This window comes from Lotus japonicus, chromosome 3 (genome assembly GCF_012489685.1).
Source record: "Lotus japonicus ecotype B-129 chromosome 3, LjGifu_v1.2".
Taxonomy (NCBI): domain Eukaryota; kingdom Viridiplantae; phylum Streptophyta; class Magnoliopsida; order Fabales; family Fabaceae; genus Lotus; species Lotus japonicus.
In genome coordinates this window covers 82,096,603-82,111,196 of record NC_080043.1, presented here as the reverse complement: position 1 = coordinate 82,111,196, position 14,594 = coordinate 82,096,603, and the positions used below count along the sequence as shown (strand labels likewise).

At 35.5% G+C, this 14,594-nt stretch overlaps 2 protein-coding genes across 2 annotated transcripts; both read left to right on the top strand.

Moving 5' to 3' along the window:
- The first annotated feature begins 4,038 nt into the window (after positions 1 to 4,038).
- LOC130746469 (transcription factor MYB1-like) lies at positions 4,039 to 5,394 on the top strand. The gene is made up of 3 exons (XM_057599097.1): positions 4,039 to 4,225; positions 4,324 to 4,453; positions 4,627 to 5,394. Exons 1-3 carry the CDS (start codon positions 4,093 to 4,095, stop codon positions 5,261 to 5,263), a joined length of 900 nt encoding a protein of 299 aa, XP_057455080.1. The 5' UTR covers positions 4,039 to 4,092; the 3' UTR covers positions 5,264 to 5,394.
- Positions 5,395 to 11,623: 6,229 nt separating this feature from the next.
- Positions 11,624 to 14,309, top strand: LOC130746468 (ubiquitin-like protein ATG12). Its single transcript, XM_057599096.1, has 5 exons — positions 11,624 to 11,783; positions 11,864 to 11,922; positions 13,171 to 13,239; positions 13,321 to 13,383; positions 13,906 to 14,309. Exons 1-5 carry the CDS (start codon positions 11,750 to 11,752, stop codon positions 13,963 to 13,965), a joined length of 285 nt encoding a protein of 94 aa, XP_057455079.1. The 5' UTR covers positions 11,624 to 11,749; the 3' UTR covers positions 13,966 to 14,309.
- The last annotated feature ends 285 nt before the right edge of the window (positions 14,310 to 14,594 follow it).

The following is a 14,594-nucleotide window of genomic DNA, read 5'->3' as shown; positions in this document are numbered from 1 at the left end:
TTCTTTTTTTGTTGGTCAACTTTGTTTTAGGTTAGATTAGTCGAATTTTTCAAAAGAGCCACGTCTTGGGCCTTCAATACAAAATATTGGTCGGCCTCTTTAGTAGTCATGTTGTAATTCCTAGCCCATATTGAAGGTGTGGTGATATCTGAGCACCCAAAAGAATAGTAATATTCGACAAAAAAAAAAAGAATAGCAATATGCTTGATACATGAAAATTGACCAAATCCATCGTTCACGAAGGTTTACTTTATGGAACCTTGATCACCATCTCAAGTTGGAAGAATGTTGCAATGTTGTGAATTAGAGAAAAAGACAATGTAGAGTAGAAGAAACAAGTTATATATGCAGGGGCAAACCAGTTAGAATACAAAAAAAAACATCAAAACTTCGCTTCTTTGCAACATCTAGTGGAACCACATTAGGCTTCGTCAGATACGTATATGCCATTTTTAGTGAGGACTACAATTAGGGATTACATATATTTTAGGGACTCAAGTACAACTTTATTCTTTATTCTGGTGAACGAATAAATTTGGCCGATAGTATAGAGAGGGAAAAACATATTTAATTTTAACTCAAAAGAGAACTATAATCACACTATTTAAAGATGAGATTTTTCGAGCAACACATCCTAAACTTTGAATAAATTTAGCTTTTGAGTATTTTTTTTATAAGCCTAGATTAATGAGGAATACAAGGGGTGTCTCAACCCGTTAAAAAAAGCCAAACACTAGTAGAGTTGAGTTATTCACTCTATGAAATCAAGTAGTCATGCCAAAAGACGCACATGTGGCCCTTAGTTGTTTCTAGCTCTATGGCTTTGGTGGGTTTTTTAGTTTGCTTGGCTGGTTTGGTTTCTATTTTGCAGGTGCCGAACAGCTTAATATGATCCCTTGTCAGTTGATGCTGGCGATGTTTTTCGACTTTAATCAAAACCTTTCTAGTGGGTAAACATTTGTGGTTTTATCAAGGTGTTGGCTTCGCATTTTTAGTAATATCGACTTTTTCTAGTGGAGGTCGAAATTTGGATTATTGAAGGTTGATTTTAATCAAAGTGTGAACGAGCGTGCTGCATGGAAGTCGAAAGCTTCATAATTCGAATATTTAGTTCTTTGAGTTTTCGACTTGGAGAAAAAGCGGTTCCTTGATGATGATGACTTGAAGAACACGTGTTGGAAGCAGAGACAAATGAAGGACACTTGTAATGACATTGAAATTTTACCGTTAGAAGACAGTTATTTTACAAGTCTATAAATAAAAGGTTTTACATTGTAATCAGGGTACACAATTCATTCTACTCGAATTACTCTTAAAGCTTACAGTCGAATTCAATGACTACAACTACAAGCAATCTCAGAGGAAAAGAGTACGGATCTTGTGAAACTATTGCACTTTTCATCAATTATTACATATAAATAAAGTTTACCAATTCATTCCAATTTCGTATTGCTTTCTTTATTTGATCCTTTCATACACATTTATGTTTATTAAATCTTAAAACATCAACCATTTTCACTAAAAGAGCCTAAGATGACTCGAATCCAGTCATCAGATTAATCTTTGGATTCTCTATATGTTTTATCAAAATTTAGTGTAAACACAAGGTTTTTGAAAGTTCTTGCTATAGTGATTGGCTAGGTTATTGTACTCATATTGAGATGAGTTGTTTTTCAACATTTTATATATATATATATTATCATTTCATTTTAAAAAATAATATTATTATTAATATATTCTTGGAATTGTCCATATCGATGGGAAGAAAGTCGAATACAATCAGAATTACATGTCAGCAGATGTTCGGTTTTTTAGGACAGACAGGTAGTCATTCTATCTTCTCACGTGCAATGTTCTCTTTCTTGACCTCAATCGAAAAGCACATTGGCAACCATTAAAAATGTAAGCAAAGGACTCAATTGCCTGCGATTTGGAACAGAAAACCATGTGGCTTGTGAAGAAGTTGTACGTTGTACCCTGGATTGTTGTTTCTTGTCACTCCAATTTGACGTCGCTGCACTACTGTGAGATATCATATCATTATTGTGCGCGCCGCGTTCCAAACTTCATGATAGTGCATAGTTTGCTAGCATTTAGCAAGGTGGTAAGAGGCAAACTTCATTTTTTTACTTCATTTAGTTTGCAATGATTGAAAATAATTCAATCACGTGTCAAATGGACTATTAATTTAGAAAAGAAAAAAAGGACAAAAGAAAATAAAGGCTTTAGAAAAGCCACACCAAACGCATCAACTTGCAAAAGCGACATAACCTCAACTAAATGAGCACTCCAAACACTGAGAGCACTCGTATGAGTTGAACCAAGCTTGGCCAAATGATAAGCAACAACAGTTCTTTCACAAAGCATGTGTCGGGAATGAACAACCCAACTTCGACGAAGTAGGCTCTTGATGCTACCAATTATGCAAGCGTACTGATGAAGCGGAGGATGATTTGTGCAGTGATAATTCCTAAAGCAAGCAACGAGTTGGAGCTTTTCAATTAACTATTAATTAAAAATAACAGTCAAAACATAACACTTTTTATGAATATCTTTTGCGCTTTTATTTAGAAGCGAGTCTCTGCTGATCGATATCCTCGTTAGTATGTCATATGAAAGTCTTAGACTACAACAAGAACACACTAAATGTTCGGTTGAGGTTTATTTTTGATATTTTAAAACAGCTTTTTCCCCATTATATATGGGCACTAATATGATGAAATCCACAGTAAAATTCCAATATCTCAAAACAGAACCATAGACCTGCGTTCCAGGACCAGAAAACCGAACAGGACTACAACTTCATCTGGTCTCACTTAAATTTTATTTTGATTTTCAGAATCCAACAAACTTTCAAGAGCTCGAGAAAGTTAGATAGAAAGTAGATGCACTCATATGAGCCCATGAATGGCAGATGGAACACAATACTGGTGTATTTCTTAATTTGATTTTTTTTTTCTTTTATTTCAATTTAGCTATTCTCATCTTACAAAACGTGGGCAAAACTGTGCCCCCGCTAAAGGCACATACGAATTTGAAAACTAAATTATTGGTGGTGGATACCCTAGCTAGCTATAGCTGGACTTCAGGACCCGCTTGGGGTATTATGTGACAAGAAAATCTGAGCTCTCTCAATATCTTTGCTAATTAGGGCAATGTGTTGTCCTTTCATTTTTAATTATTTAACTAAACATTAATAATACTCAGACATAAGCAAACAGTTCAGACATTTAATCAATACTCTATTTCTTTCGATCTTTTTTCTCGAACTAATACTTCTTGCTTTTCTTTATATTTGTTGGATGTTTGTACTATTTTACAAAATCATTTTCCTATTTTAAAGTTAGTTATTACTCTCTCAATTTTACAAAGATTGTTGTTTTAACATTTTTTATATATTCTAAGATGTTGTTGTTGTTTTGTAAAATGAAAACTCATTTTCTAATTTTTTTCACCTATATCCTTATTTAATAAATGAATAAAGATTGGTGAACACCCTTTAGGTGTAGACCACTATAGAGATAAGAAGAGAGGGAAGATAAATAATAAATATGATATATAATGTGATGTAATTAGAAGAAAGAGATAGAGAAAAAACGGTGTTCTAAGAGGTTTGCACTTTTTTAGTGGTCTATATATTATTACTATTAATAAATTTCTCACACTTCTCACATTTCAATTAACTAACGACAATTATTTTCTATTAACTACATTCTTCTATATCATAGATATAATTTAATAGTTGCACATTGTATTTCTAAAATTAAATAATGTATTTTAATAATATTGTATTATCAATAATTGTCATCTTACTCTTTGTGTTACCATCTTAAACAATAATTTGCGAAACAGGGAGTATTTGTATGATATGGCGTTTACTGCACTACACAATCACATATTAATGATCAAGGACAATGCTAAATTGATCAATTATGATAAAAGAGAATTAAGCGCATGAAAAAGTTTTCCACAACAAAAAAAGTAAATTATATATAGAGGACATGACCAAACATTGCTCAACCTATGATCGATCTTTCTCACTGATCTTTCACACAGAAAACGCCTGCAGCACACTCAACACAACACAAGGAGATGGGAAGGAGTCCTTGTTGTCTTAAGGAAGGTTTGAACAAAGGAGCATGGACTGCTATGGAAGACAAGATTCTCACCGAATACATTCAGATTCATGGCGAAGGAAAATGGAGACACCTCCCCAAAAGAGCAGGTAAATGGCCGGGTTGTTATATCAGTTGGAGGTTTGTTTAACACACATTGCATTGATTGGTCTAAATATTAACTAATTAATATAATGGTTTCTTGCAGGTCTTAAGAGATGTGGGAAAAGTTGCAGGCTAAGATGGTTGAATTATTTAAAGCCTGGTATTAAAAGAGGAAATATCACCAATGATGAAGAAGAGCTTATTATCAGGCTTCACAACCTTCTTGGAAACAGGTACATTAAAAAAAGTTATTTTTCTTATTGAAAGTACGGGTAGTACTACATGTTTTGTTACACGACCGCCACAAAACTTAACTATTACTTTGGTTTCCACCTGCATTAGTTTCACATTAAATAAAGCTATGATCAAATAAACTTTTATAACAAGTGTACTGTATCGATTTTAGGTGGTCTTTGATTGCTGGACGGCTTCCAGGACGAACAGACAATGAAATCAAGAACTACTGGAACACCAATATTGGAAGGAAACTAAATCAAAGTGGTGGTGCCTCAAAATGCTCCATGACAAATTGTGGTGCACGAAGCTCATTAGTTCAACATGATCAAAACATCGTGAAAACAAAAGAGTGGCGTTGTCCTTGCCCAAATAAGGGTGTTGTCCAGACAAAAGCTACAAGGTGGACTAAAGAAATGATCACCACTCAGTTACAAAATGAAAGGGCTGCTGAGAGCAATGTTGTTGTTAATGATAACAAAATGATCAAGGGATCACCGGTATCTTCACCTTCTTCAGAGAATAACAATATTGATAATCCTTTGGATTTCATGGCAGATTTTGAGATTGATTGTGATTTCTTTACGGAGTTACTCAAGATGGATTTACCTGAACTATCTTCCTTCGGAAATAACATGCTGCAAGGTAATAATGGTAACCCTAGTACAGTTGAGTTTGACAATGGTAATTTGTCTCCAGGATCATCCGATGAAAGTCACTTCCCTTGGGGTGATTCTTTATATGATAGTACAGGTTTTGATTTTCAATCAGTGGCAACTTTTATGGAGTTCGGATTGGATTGGCTATGAAATAGGAAGTTAAGAGAGAATGAATTCAGGGTGTGTGTTTTGGTCTTTATCGGGTGTAAAGACCGTCTCAGAATTTCAACTTGTGTCCAGTTGGTCTTTACCACCAGACCAGCATGTTCTTGGAAATTCAATGTGTGTTTAGATTATTATTACTATATATATATTCTTCTTTGTTCAAGGTAATGATTATGATTTTTTTTGTTGATCTTTTGATTGTAAAATAAGCTGATGTTGCAAACATTTTTCTTATCATTAAGTGCTTGTTTGAAAGTTCGTTCAAAATTACATGAACTAATGTACTAAATGATAATTGATTAAACTCTGTAGCAAGAAGTTAATTAGTTAATTGCATCTGCTTGGTCTTAATTTTATTCTTCAGCCGCTATATTTGTATTTTTTATTTTCCTTTATTACACCACATTTTCTCTCTTCAATTCCAATCACACTTTGAATATTGGTTTAGATATCTGCATTATAGAGGTTTATAAGTCATTCTCCTTTGTTTTCATTTTCTTTGTAATTAACAAATAAATGATAGTATTGAGGAAAAGAAGTTAGTTTTGTCTAATATCATCTTAACCTTTTCGTGTCCTCCGGCTTCTCCCATTTTCAATGTAAATAATGGATCTCTGCACCCTGCCAACTTATGTAGTAAACGATGCGAGGAGAACATACACATTAAAAGGAATTGAATCATCAGGTATTGCAATTTGGACTAAAAATCTTTGGCTGAACATGAAATTGTCTTGGCCAAAAAGGAATATGTCCGATTATGTCATTGTCTACTGAGATCATTTGTCCTATGAAAAGGAAATTTCTTAACTATGTGACACTTGTGTTGGCAAGGACTAAAGTTGTGTCATTTTCATAAAGATTTGTCAGAATATTATAAGTGGGCTACCAAAAGATGTAGTGGTTTTACCTCACTTTTCATTTGGATATAATTTAATTAGACAACCTCTTTCAAGAATAAAATAAATTACAGGGGAGTTGCATCATGCATGTTTTCTCTAATTTTATTTAGAGGGTTGTGTTACTTTTTAAAAAATATGTATATAAATTTTAGAAAGGGTTAAATATGTTTTTATCTCATATGGTGGGATTTTCTTTCATGGATTTCAATTCTTTGGATTTTATTATATGGCACCTTATTATATTAGTTTAGGTGTCTCTCATTTTATATATCATGCATATGTTTGAGAGAGTTTGTTCTCAATGTTTCATTTCTTAAAGTAAGAATGTAAGATACGGAGGCGTTTACTATGGACCACTTTTTTGTGGTCTATAGTTGCACCACCTCCCTTTTGACCTGTTATTGCAGGTTTCCCGGTTTAAAAAAAAAATAAAAATACATATTTATTAATCACAAAAATTAATTAATTTGTGATATTTATTAATTAGTTTTAACCTTTTCTTCTTCATGACCAAACCTTCAATTTTTTCTTGGCACCACCACCGGCGCACGGCGGCGATGTCGCCGGAGAAGAACCGAGGGCTAGTACCTCTTCTCCTCGTGGTGGGGATCATCGTGGTGGTGTTGGTTTCTTCAAAGGCCAAAAGAATCGGCTGGAAAAGCCATTTACAAGTGGCGGTGGTGGCGGCCGGCGGTGGTGGAACGACGATCTGACTTGGGGGTTTTGTTGCGGAGGGCGAGGGGAGCATTATGGTTGTGGTGGTTCCTTCATATGACTCGTGGTTTGGCCGGGATCGGAGAAAGAAAGTCGCGGTGGTGGTGGATGAAACAAGGCCTGCAACAACCAGATCTGAAGAAGAAGAAGCCATAAACTTGGTGGTGGTGCGGGTTATGGGTATTTTGATGATGATTCTGGGTTTGATTGCTGGGATTTGGTGATTTATTGGGGCTAGTCATTTGAGCTTAGAAACTTTCCGTCAGACAATGTTCGTTCAATCTCCACTCTCTCTGTAAAGTTCAAACCTTTCTGTCTACAATTTCTGATTTCAAAGTTACCCATTTCCTCTTTTGGTCTCTCCCATATTGTTTAGGAAGCTCAGAAATTGATTAGAAGGAAGTGACGGACCCAGGTGGTCTTCGCATCTTGAAGGTCTCAGTTTTAGATCTGGTTTTCTGCACAACAAGAAGGTGGATCCCAACAAAACCCCCAAATTCGGTATGGGTTACTACAGAAAATTCACCTTCTTCTTGAAGCTTTTCTGCACAAATCTTAGATATGGTTTCCATCTTCGTTGAATTTTCCTTCCTCTGCACTTTCCTTCATCGAATCATCGTCATATTGCTTCGATTGGGATGCTTATGCTACTGTTTCGTTATAGATTTATACAATTAGTTAATTGAATTGCAGCAAGTAGTAGAAAACTACGCGAGGAATTGGTTGTCTCTGAGGAAAATTATGTTATTATATGATGACCTACAATAATAAAACAATCCATCATCCTCTTGCATTTGTCTTGTTTCAGAGGGAGGTGCCAAAGCTTGCAGCCTTCGATTTGTTGTTTGATTCAATAGTTAGTAGTAGTATAATTGATAGTGTTTACTGTTTAGGATTTGCTAATTGAGGATTAATGTGTTTGACAATTTAGGTTAAAAGCTAACTTAATTAATCTAATAATTAATTAAAAATTAAGAAAATATATTTTTTTTTATTTTTTATTTTTAAAAACCTGTTATTCTAGGTCAAAAGGGGGTGATGTAACTTTGCACCACACAAAAGTGATCCATAATAAATTTTTCCGTAAGATACACTTATTCTTACATGGAGCAATCTACAAGAAAGGCAACATCAGCTGACAGCTAGTCTTGGACAGTTGAGGAAAGGTATGATGAGTACTAACAAAAGAAATTACTATGACAACCATTTTAAAGGAATGAAGGATAAAACTATTAGTCTCAAACATATATTACTGAATTCTAGTTCATGGTATATAATCATCACCCATCTTAGTGTCGTTGCACTGCCATAGGCCCATAGGGACCTTCATCGAAGCCAACATCTTGTATGTACCAGCAGCTAATAAATTTCCTGCAAAATCCCTGACGATGACCGTCCTAAAAGCCCACCGCATGCACCAGATTCAGAAATAGCAGCATCAACTTTGACCTTATATTCACACCTTGAAATGGCGGCAGAGCCCAGCCATCAACAACCATATATTGTAGCTAGCTAGTATGTGTTAGAAGAATTATCAGCGCTATGGTATCATAATAAGTAGACTAACAAGTTGAATCATGCAAATAACATATTACTCCCTCCGTTCCTAAATAACTGAAACTTTTTGTTTCTAATTATCTGCCACTTTACAAAGTTTAAGAGAGCATTAACTATATTTTACCAATTGTACCCTTCATTTATTGGTAGTAAGAAAACTGAAAAGTTAGAATTAATAAGAGAGATAAAGGGTATAATAGGAAGTTAGATAGTAGTTTTAATAAAACAAGAACATTAATTGTTATTTCTTAATACTTGTCAACAACCTTAAAGTATCAGTTATATTGGAATGAAGGGAGTAATTTGTTTAGAATTCGTTGAGCTGTAAGCATTTGTTGTTGAAATCCCCATATTTTCTAGGTCAACCATATTTGCCCAGATAATTGTAAAATTTACACATTCACTGCTCTAAAAATGGGTAATTTTATAGTCAAAATTTAGCGTTAGTGTCGGCTTAACCGACGCAAAGTGTAAAAAAACTCACTCGATTTTGGTGTTGGTTTGACTGGCACCACTTGATGTCAGCTCAAATAGACGCTAAAAGCATTAGCTAAAGTAGTGTCTGTCTACCATCAGGTAGCGGTCGTTGTCGACCGACGCTATATATATTACCGACCATTTTAGTGTGGTTGTGACTAATGTCATCCTAGTCAACGCTAATCTTCATTGATATCCCTGCCCTAAATTCCTTACAAGCCTCTTTCTCCCTTAAACATGTACTCTCTCTCTCTCTCTCTCTCTCTGACAACCTTCTTGCATCATACTTTTGCAGCCCTCGATCAACCTGCATCCAGCGACGCTATGACCCTTATCCTTGGCCATTGATCCTCTCCCTACCCTCACCATCTCTTTGGCAACGCCACCTGATCTTACCCATCCCTTCTCCCTCGTCACCATCACCTTCTTCCTTGACCTCCCCCTCTCCCCACACACGAGATTGTCCTTCCTACTCGAGTCGCGTTGCCTCCCACCCCATTGTCGCACACCGCCCCACTATCACGCTGTCACTGCATTCACTACCTTCCAATGGATCTACTAGTGTGTTCATAGGATTTGTGAGTTATATTCTTCTTAATAGATTTTAAGTGCTGATTTTTGTGTGAGTTTAATTCTCTATGTTGTGTGTGTTTTTGAGAGACATATCAACTAAAATATGTTATGAATTGGTTTCCATAGTGGAAAGAAGGAGATCCTTAGGCACGAGCGACTAGCATAACTACTGCTAGTATGCTTATCTGATTTTTGAGTTTTATTTTGTTGAACGAATTAATTTTGAATTATGATTTGTATGAGTTTTATTTTAATTACTAGATTGTGGCATTGATAGACGTATCGAAGAACACAACCTTGTCTTTGTACAACAACAAAACTGAGTTCGAAATAATTTGACTATAAAAACATACACACAATATGTAAGGGACGACACACAATATATGAATAAAAAAGAGACCAATCTCAATATGAAAATAGTTAAAATGGGCTATGAAAGATGGAAAATGATGATTATTATTATTATGGGTAAATGGTCACATTGGTCCCTGGATGTTCGCACCGACTTCAGAATCGTCCCTGGATGAATTTTATTAGGCTCGCGGTCCCCAGATGTGGCAAAAAATAGTCATATTAGTCACTGACGTTAAAATCCCCATAAAAGTCAACATTATCTTTCTAATTTTCTTTCACTTTGGTCCCTTTCTTCTTTCTTCCACCCTCTTCACCCCCTGCTTCCATCATTTTCACCAAAACCCACCCCCCATCATGCTTCAGAAACCCAGAATGTAAACCCACAATCTTCACCTCCTTCATCTTCATCGTGTTCATCTTCACTTTATTCATCTCCATCCCCTTCTTCCATCATCTGCAGTTTCCAACCCATTCTCCACCGTCAGATCTCGACGTCGACCTTATTCGTCTTCCTCATCGCCTTCAAGCACGCGCCCATTTCGGAGGGGATTTGGTAGAATTGGGGGTTTAGGGTTTTGAGGTGGAAGTTGATTTAGGATTTGGGGGTGCTGGAAGAAGGAGAGAGGAGGAGTGTGCCTTGAGAAGAGGAGTGGAGAAGGGGGTGGTGGTGGTGGCGATTCTTCTTGGTTGGTTCTGGGTTCGAAGCAGACGAATCGGGTTTGGGTTTCTTGAGACCCGACATGAAGACGCGAAGTTGGGTGGCAGATTTCAACAATGAAGCGGTGAACTAAGGTTTGTTGGCTGTGGATTCGGTGGAAGAAGGGTCCACCTCTACTATCTTCCGCTTGAAGAACAAGTGGGCATGACCAAAAAGGAATCAAGCTCTCTCCTTTGCAACATGAATGCATCGAAAGTGAGTTCCAAAAGGTGAGGAATTAGAACTACACATGCAACAATGAATACTTCATCATAGAAGTTGTGTAAGGTTCTAAATCAGTGGGAGAAGCTGAAATTGAAGCCCAATGGGTAGTTGAAGAAAAATCACAGTGAAGATCTGGGTTTGGCTTCAATTGCACATGTGAAAGAGAAAGAAGAAACACAAAGAGAGGAAGAAGAGGGAACGTAAGAGGAAACACATAGTGGAAGAAGAAGAAACACAGCGATGACTCTAGTAGGGCATGGGGTGGATTAATGAATTTGATTTTTGATGATTTCTGGGTTCAAGACTGTGTTGCTATTGTGATTGAATTGGGAATTGAGTTTAATTTGGGGGAGAAATTAATTTTATTAATTAAATTAGGGTTAGAATAAGGGGAGGAGTTTTTGGTGAAGATGATGGAAGAAGGGGATGAAGATGAATAAAGTGAAGATGAACAAGATGAAGATGAAGGAGGTGAAGATTGTGGGTTTACATTCTGGGTTTCTGAAGCATGATGGGGGGTGGGTTTTGGTGAAAATGATGGAAGCAGGGGGTGAAGAGGGTGGAAGAAAGAAGAAAGGGACCAAAGTGAAAGAAAATTAGAAAGATAATGTTGACTTTTATGGGGATTTTAACGTCAGGGACTAATATGACTATTTTTTGCCACATCTGGGGACCGCGAGCCTAATAAAATTTATCCAGGGACGATTCTGAAGTTGGTGCGAACATCCAGGGACCAATATGACCATTTACCCTTATTATTATTTATGTTTTAGTTTGTAGGACAAAATTAAATTAAATATTTGTTTGAAAAAAGAAAGAAGGTGTATTGCATAGTTGGGACACTAACCCTAAACTTTGAAAAGAATTAAATTAATTTAATTGCAAGGCTGCAACTCTTGATCAAGCAGAGAAGGCAAAAGGGAGTGACTGAAGAAGACCAGAGAAAGTGGTTCTGTGTTCGGCGAACGGAGATCCATGTCGGTTGAATCGCCAAGCTCTGTTCGTAAAGGTGAATGAATGCTCCTTCGCGAATCAACCCAACTTTTCTTTTTTTCTTTTCTTTAATTGAGTTTTTGTGTTTGCTGGCAGTGGTTGTTCATCTGAGAGCTACCGGTGATGCTCCGATTCTCAAGCAATCCAAATTCAAGGTCAATATTCCTTTTCGAACTTCCCCTCCCCTGTAATCGTAATCGTAATCGTAATCGTAATCGTAATCGTAATCGCTCAACAATTTGTTAATTCAAGCCCCTTTTCTTTTCTTGCTTTCCTTTTTTCTATCATACCAATCGTTATATGCTTTATTTATTTGTGAGAATGCAGAATTGAGAGCAAAGTAGAAAAATTTAGGACTGTACATGAGGAATACCCAATTCAGACTCAAATCTTATATCGAAGGAAAGAATGTGCTTAAACCTAGAATAAATCATTATCATGTATAATTAAATATTATCATTTACCTAGACTTAGTGGTGAAATGAAAAAAATTACATCAAGTTCGTTATCTCCATTTTGTCAAGTTCTCCATTGAAACAATGACAAATGGACTTTATTTCTAAAAGTAAATGATATTTATTAAGACTTAATTGTTAAATTTAAAAAAAAAAATTAGACACATGTCACTACATGATTGAAGAACTTGATCCAAAGGGATATAAGGAACTTGATGTAAGTTTTGTTCTTTGTTTTTGTTTGGGATAAAACTTATATCAAAGTTCTTTATATCCATTCTATCAAGTTCTCCAATCATGGAGTAACATTTGTTTAATTTTTTAAAATTTAACCACTAAGTCTTAATAAATTTCATTTATTTTTAGAAATAAAGCCCATTTGTCATTGTTTAAATGGAGAACTTGACAAAATGGCCATTAGGAACTTGATGTAAGTTTTTTCCTTTTGTCTTTGTTGTACAGTGTACTTTTTAATAATGCAACAAACAACAATCAAGAATATCCCACTTAATGGGATTGGCCATTTGATATATGCTATTGGGCTCTCTCTAACACCAATTTTTTTTTCAAAGTATTTAGATTATGTAGTTTACCCTGAAGTTTCTGAGATTGTCTTCTGTCCTTTTAGACCATATACATTTTATTCTCTGTAAAGTTGAGACTGCCCTCTAATTTTCATGCTGATAAGGGGGAAAGAAGGGTGCAGACTTTGTTCTGCTTGTGGATTTGTTGTGCTTAAAACTAGTATGAATATACAATGCGCCCTTTCTGACATATGGAAAATGCTGGTTTGAGGTGGATGGTTATTAAACTCAATAGCTTTAAACTCATGTTTGAAAGTTGTTATTTTGAGGAATGCCTGCAATTATATATTGAGCGTAATTTGATGATGTTTATTCTTATTTCTTGAAGTTTAGAAGAATTTGACATATTTATTTGACATGGTAGATAGCTGGAACTGATAAGTTTGCCAAAGTGATAGACTTTCTTCGCCGACAGCTCCATAGGGACACATTGGTAAGCAATCACTATGTATTCTACCCCATTTAGTTATCTTAAGGTTCTTCAGTCTCAAATTTTTTCCCTCTGTTTATGCAGTTTGTATACGTCAATAGTGCTTTTTCACCAAATCCTGATGAATTGATCATTGATTTGTATAATGTAAGAAATTACTGTATCCTTTTACCCCTTAATTTTTATATCTTTGTTGAATGTACGTGATGCATATTTCTGATTCTGGTCCTGAAGTTATTAGTGATAATACTTATGATTGGTGTGGATGAAAAATTGTAGGTTTATGCCTGGTGTTTTTAGTGCACGGACTGGAAGTATAAAGATAGTGATAAAATATGTTAAAATTTGATCAGTATTCGCTAAAAGTTGCTTTAACCTATTTGTAGATATCTTCTTTGTTTTGTAAAATAGATAAAAGGCATCTTTAGCTCTCATAAGTTAGTTTCAACCACGAAAAGGGAATGAAAGTCAGGATTATTGTAAAATCTTGATTAAGAAATCTGGTGTCCATTTTCAACCACACAAAAATTGCTATAGTAGTCATTATTCTGATTACTGTGTAGACTGTTTTGTTATCACTTCAAACAATCTATCTTATTATGCAGTTTATTTATCACATTGTGTCATTAACTTATTTCATTCCTCTTGTGGGCTGCCCTTACTTTTCAGAATTTTGGTTTTGATGGCAAACTGATAGTCAACTACGCTTGTTCCATGGCATGGGGCTAACTCTGAATGATGGTTGCTGATTATTGGAGTGAACTTCACTCACTCACTTGCATATACTATAAAAGTACACACGATTTCTTTATAACTTGGAAGATTCTGACAAATACGGAAATGGAACAAAACCAACACGGTAGGGACTCTTCATGATTTTGGTTTGAAATGTTTTTTTGGGAGTGTCTACTTTTATAGCAAATTGGAATCACCCTTCTGGGAATATTCATGTCATGATAGTTGTGGACTGACAATTATTTAGAGACTCGTAGTGCTTGTTGAATCCTTTAGTTATTCATTCTGTAATAATTATTATTTTGATGTATATAGCTTCGGCCAATTTTTTCTTTTTCTTTTTGAATTGTACATCTTAGTAGTAAAACTTTTGAAACTTGCTATCTGTTCGTTGGTTAGAACATCTCCCGTGGAGATCTTAAGTTGAGATCTTAAAATAAGAGATGGATCTAACAAGAACTTGTCATTGGAGTTATCCTACATGGCATGAGATTTTTAGCAAAAGCTTCCTCTTGGAGCTGTAAAATTTTGATTCAGTTGTAGATTGTGACTTAAAGAACAAATTAATGAAATTATGTGTCCTTTGAGTTTTGCAAATTTGCACCGGCTTGTGTCACTTAGAT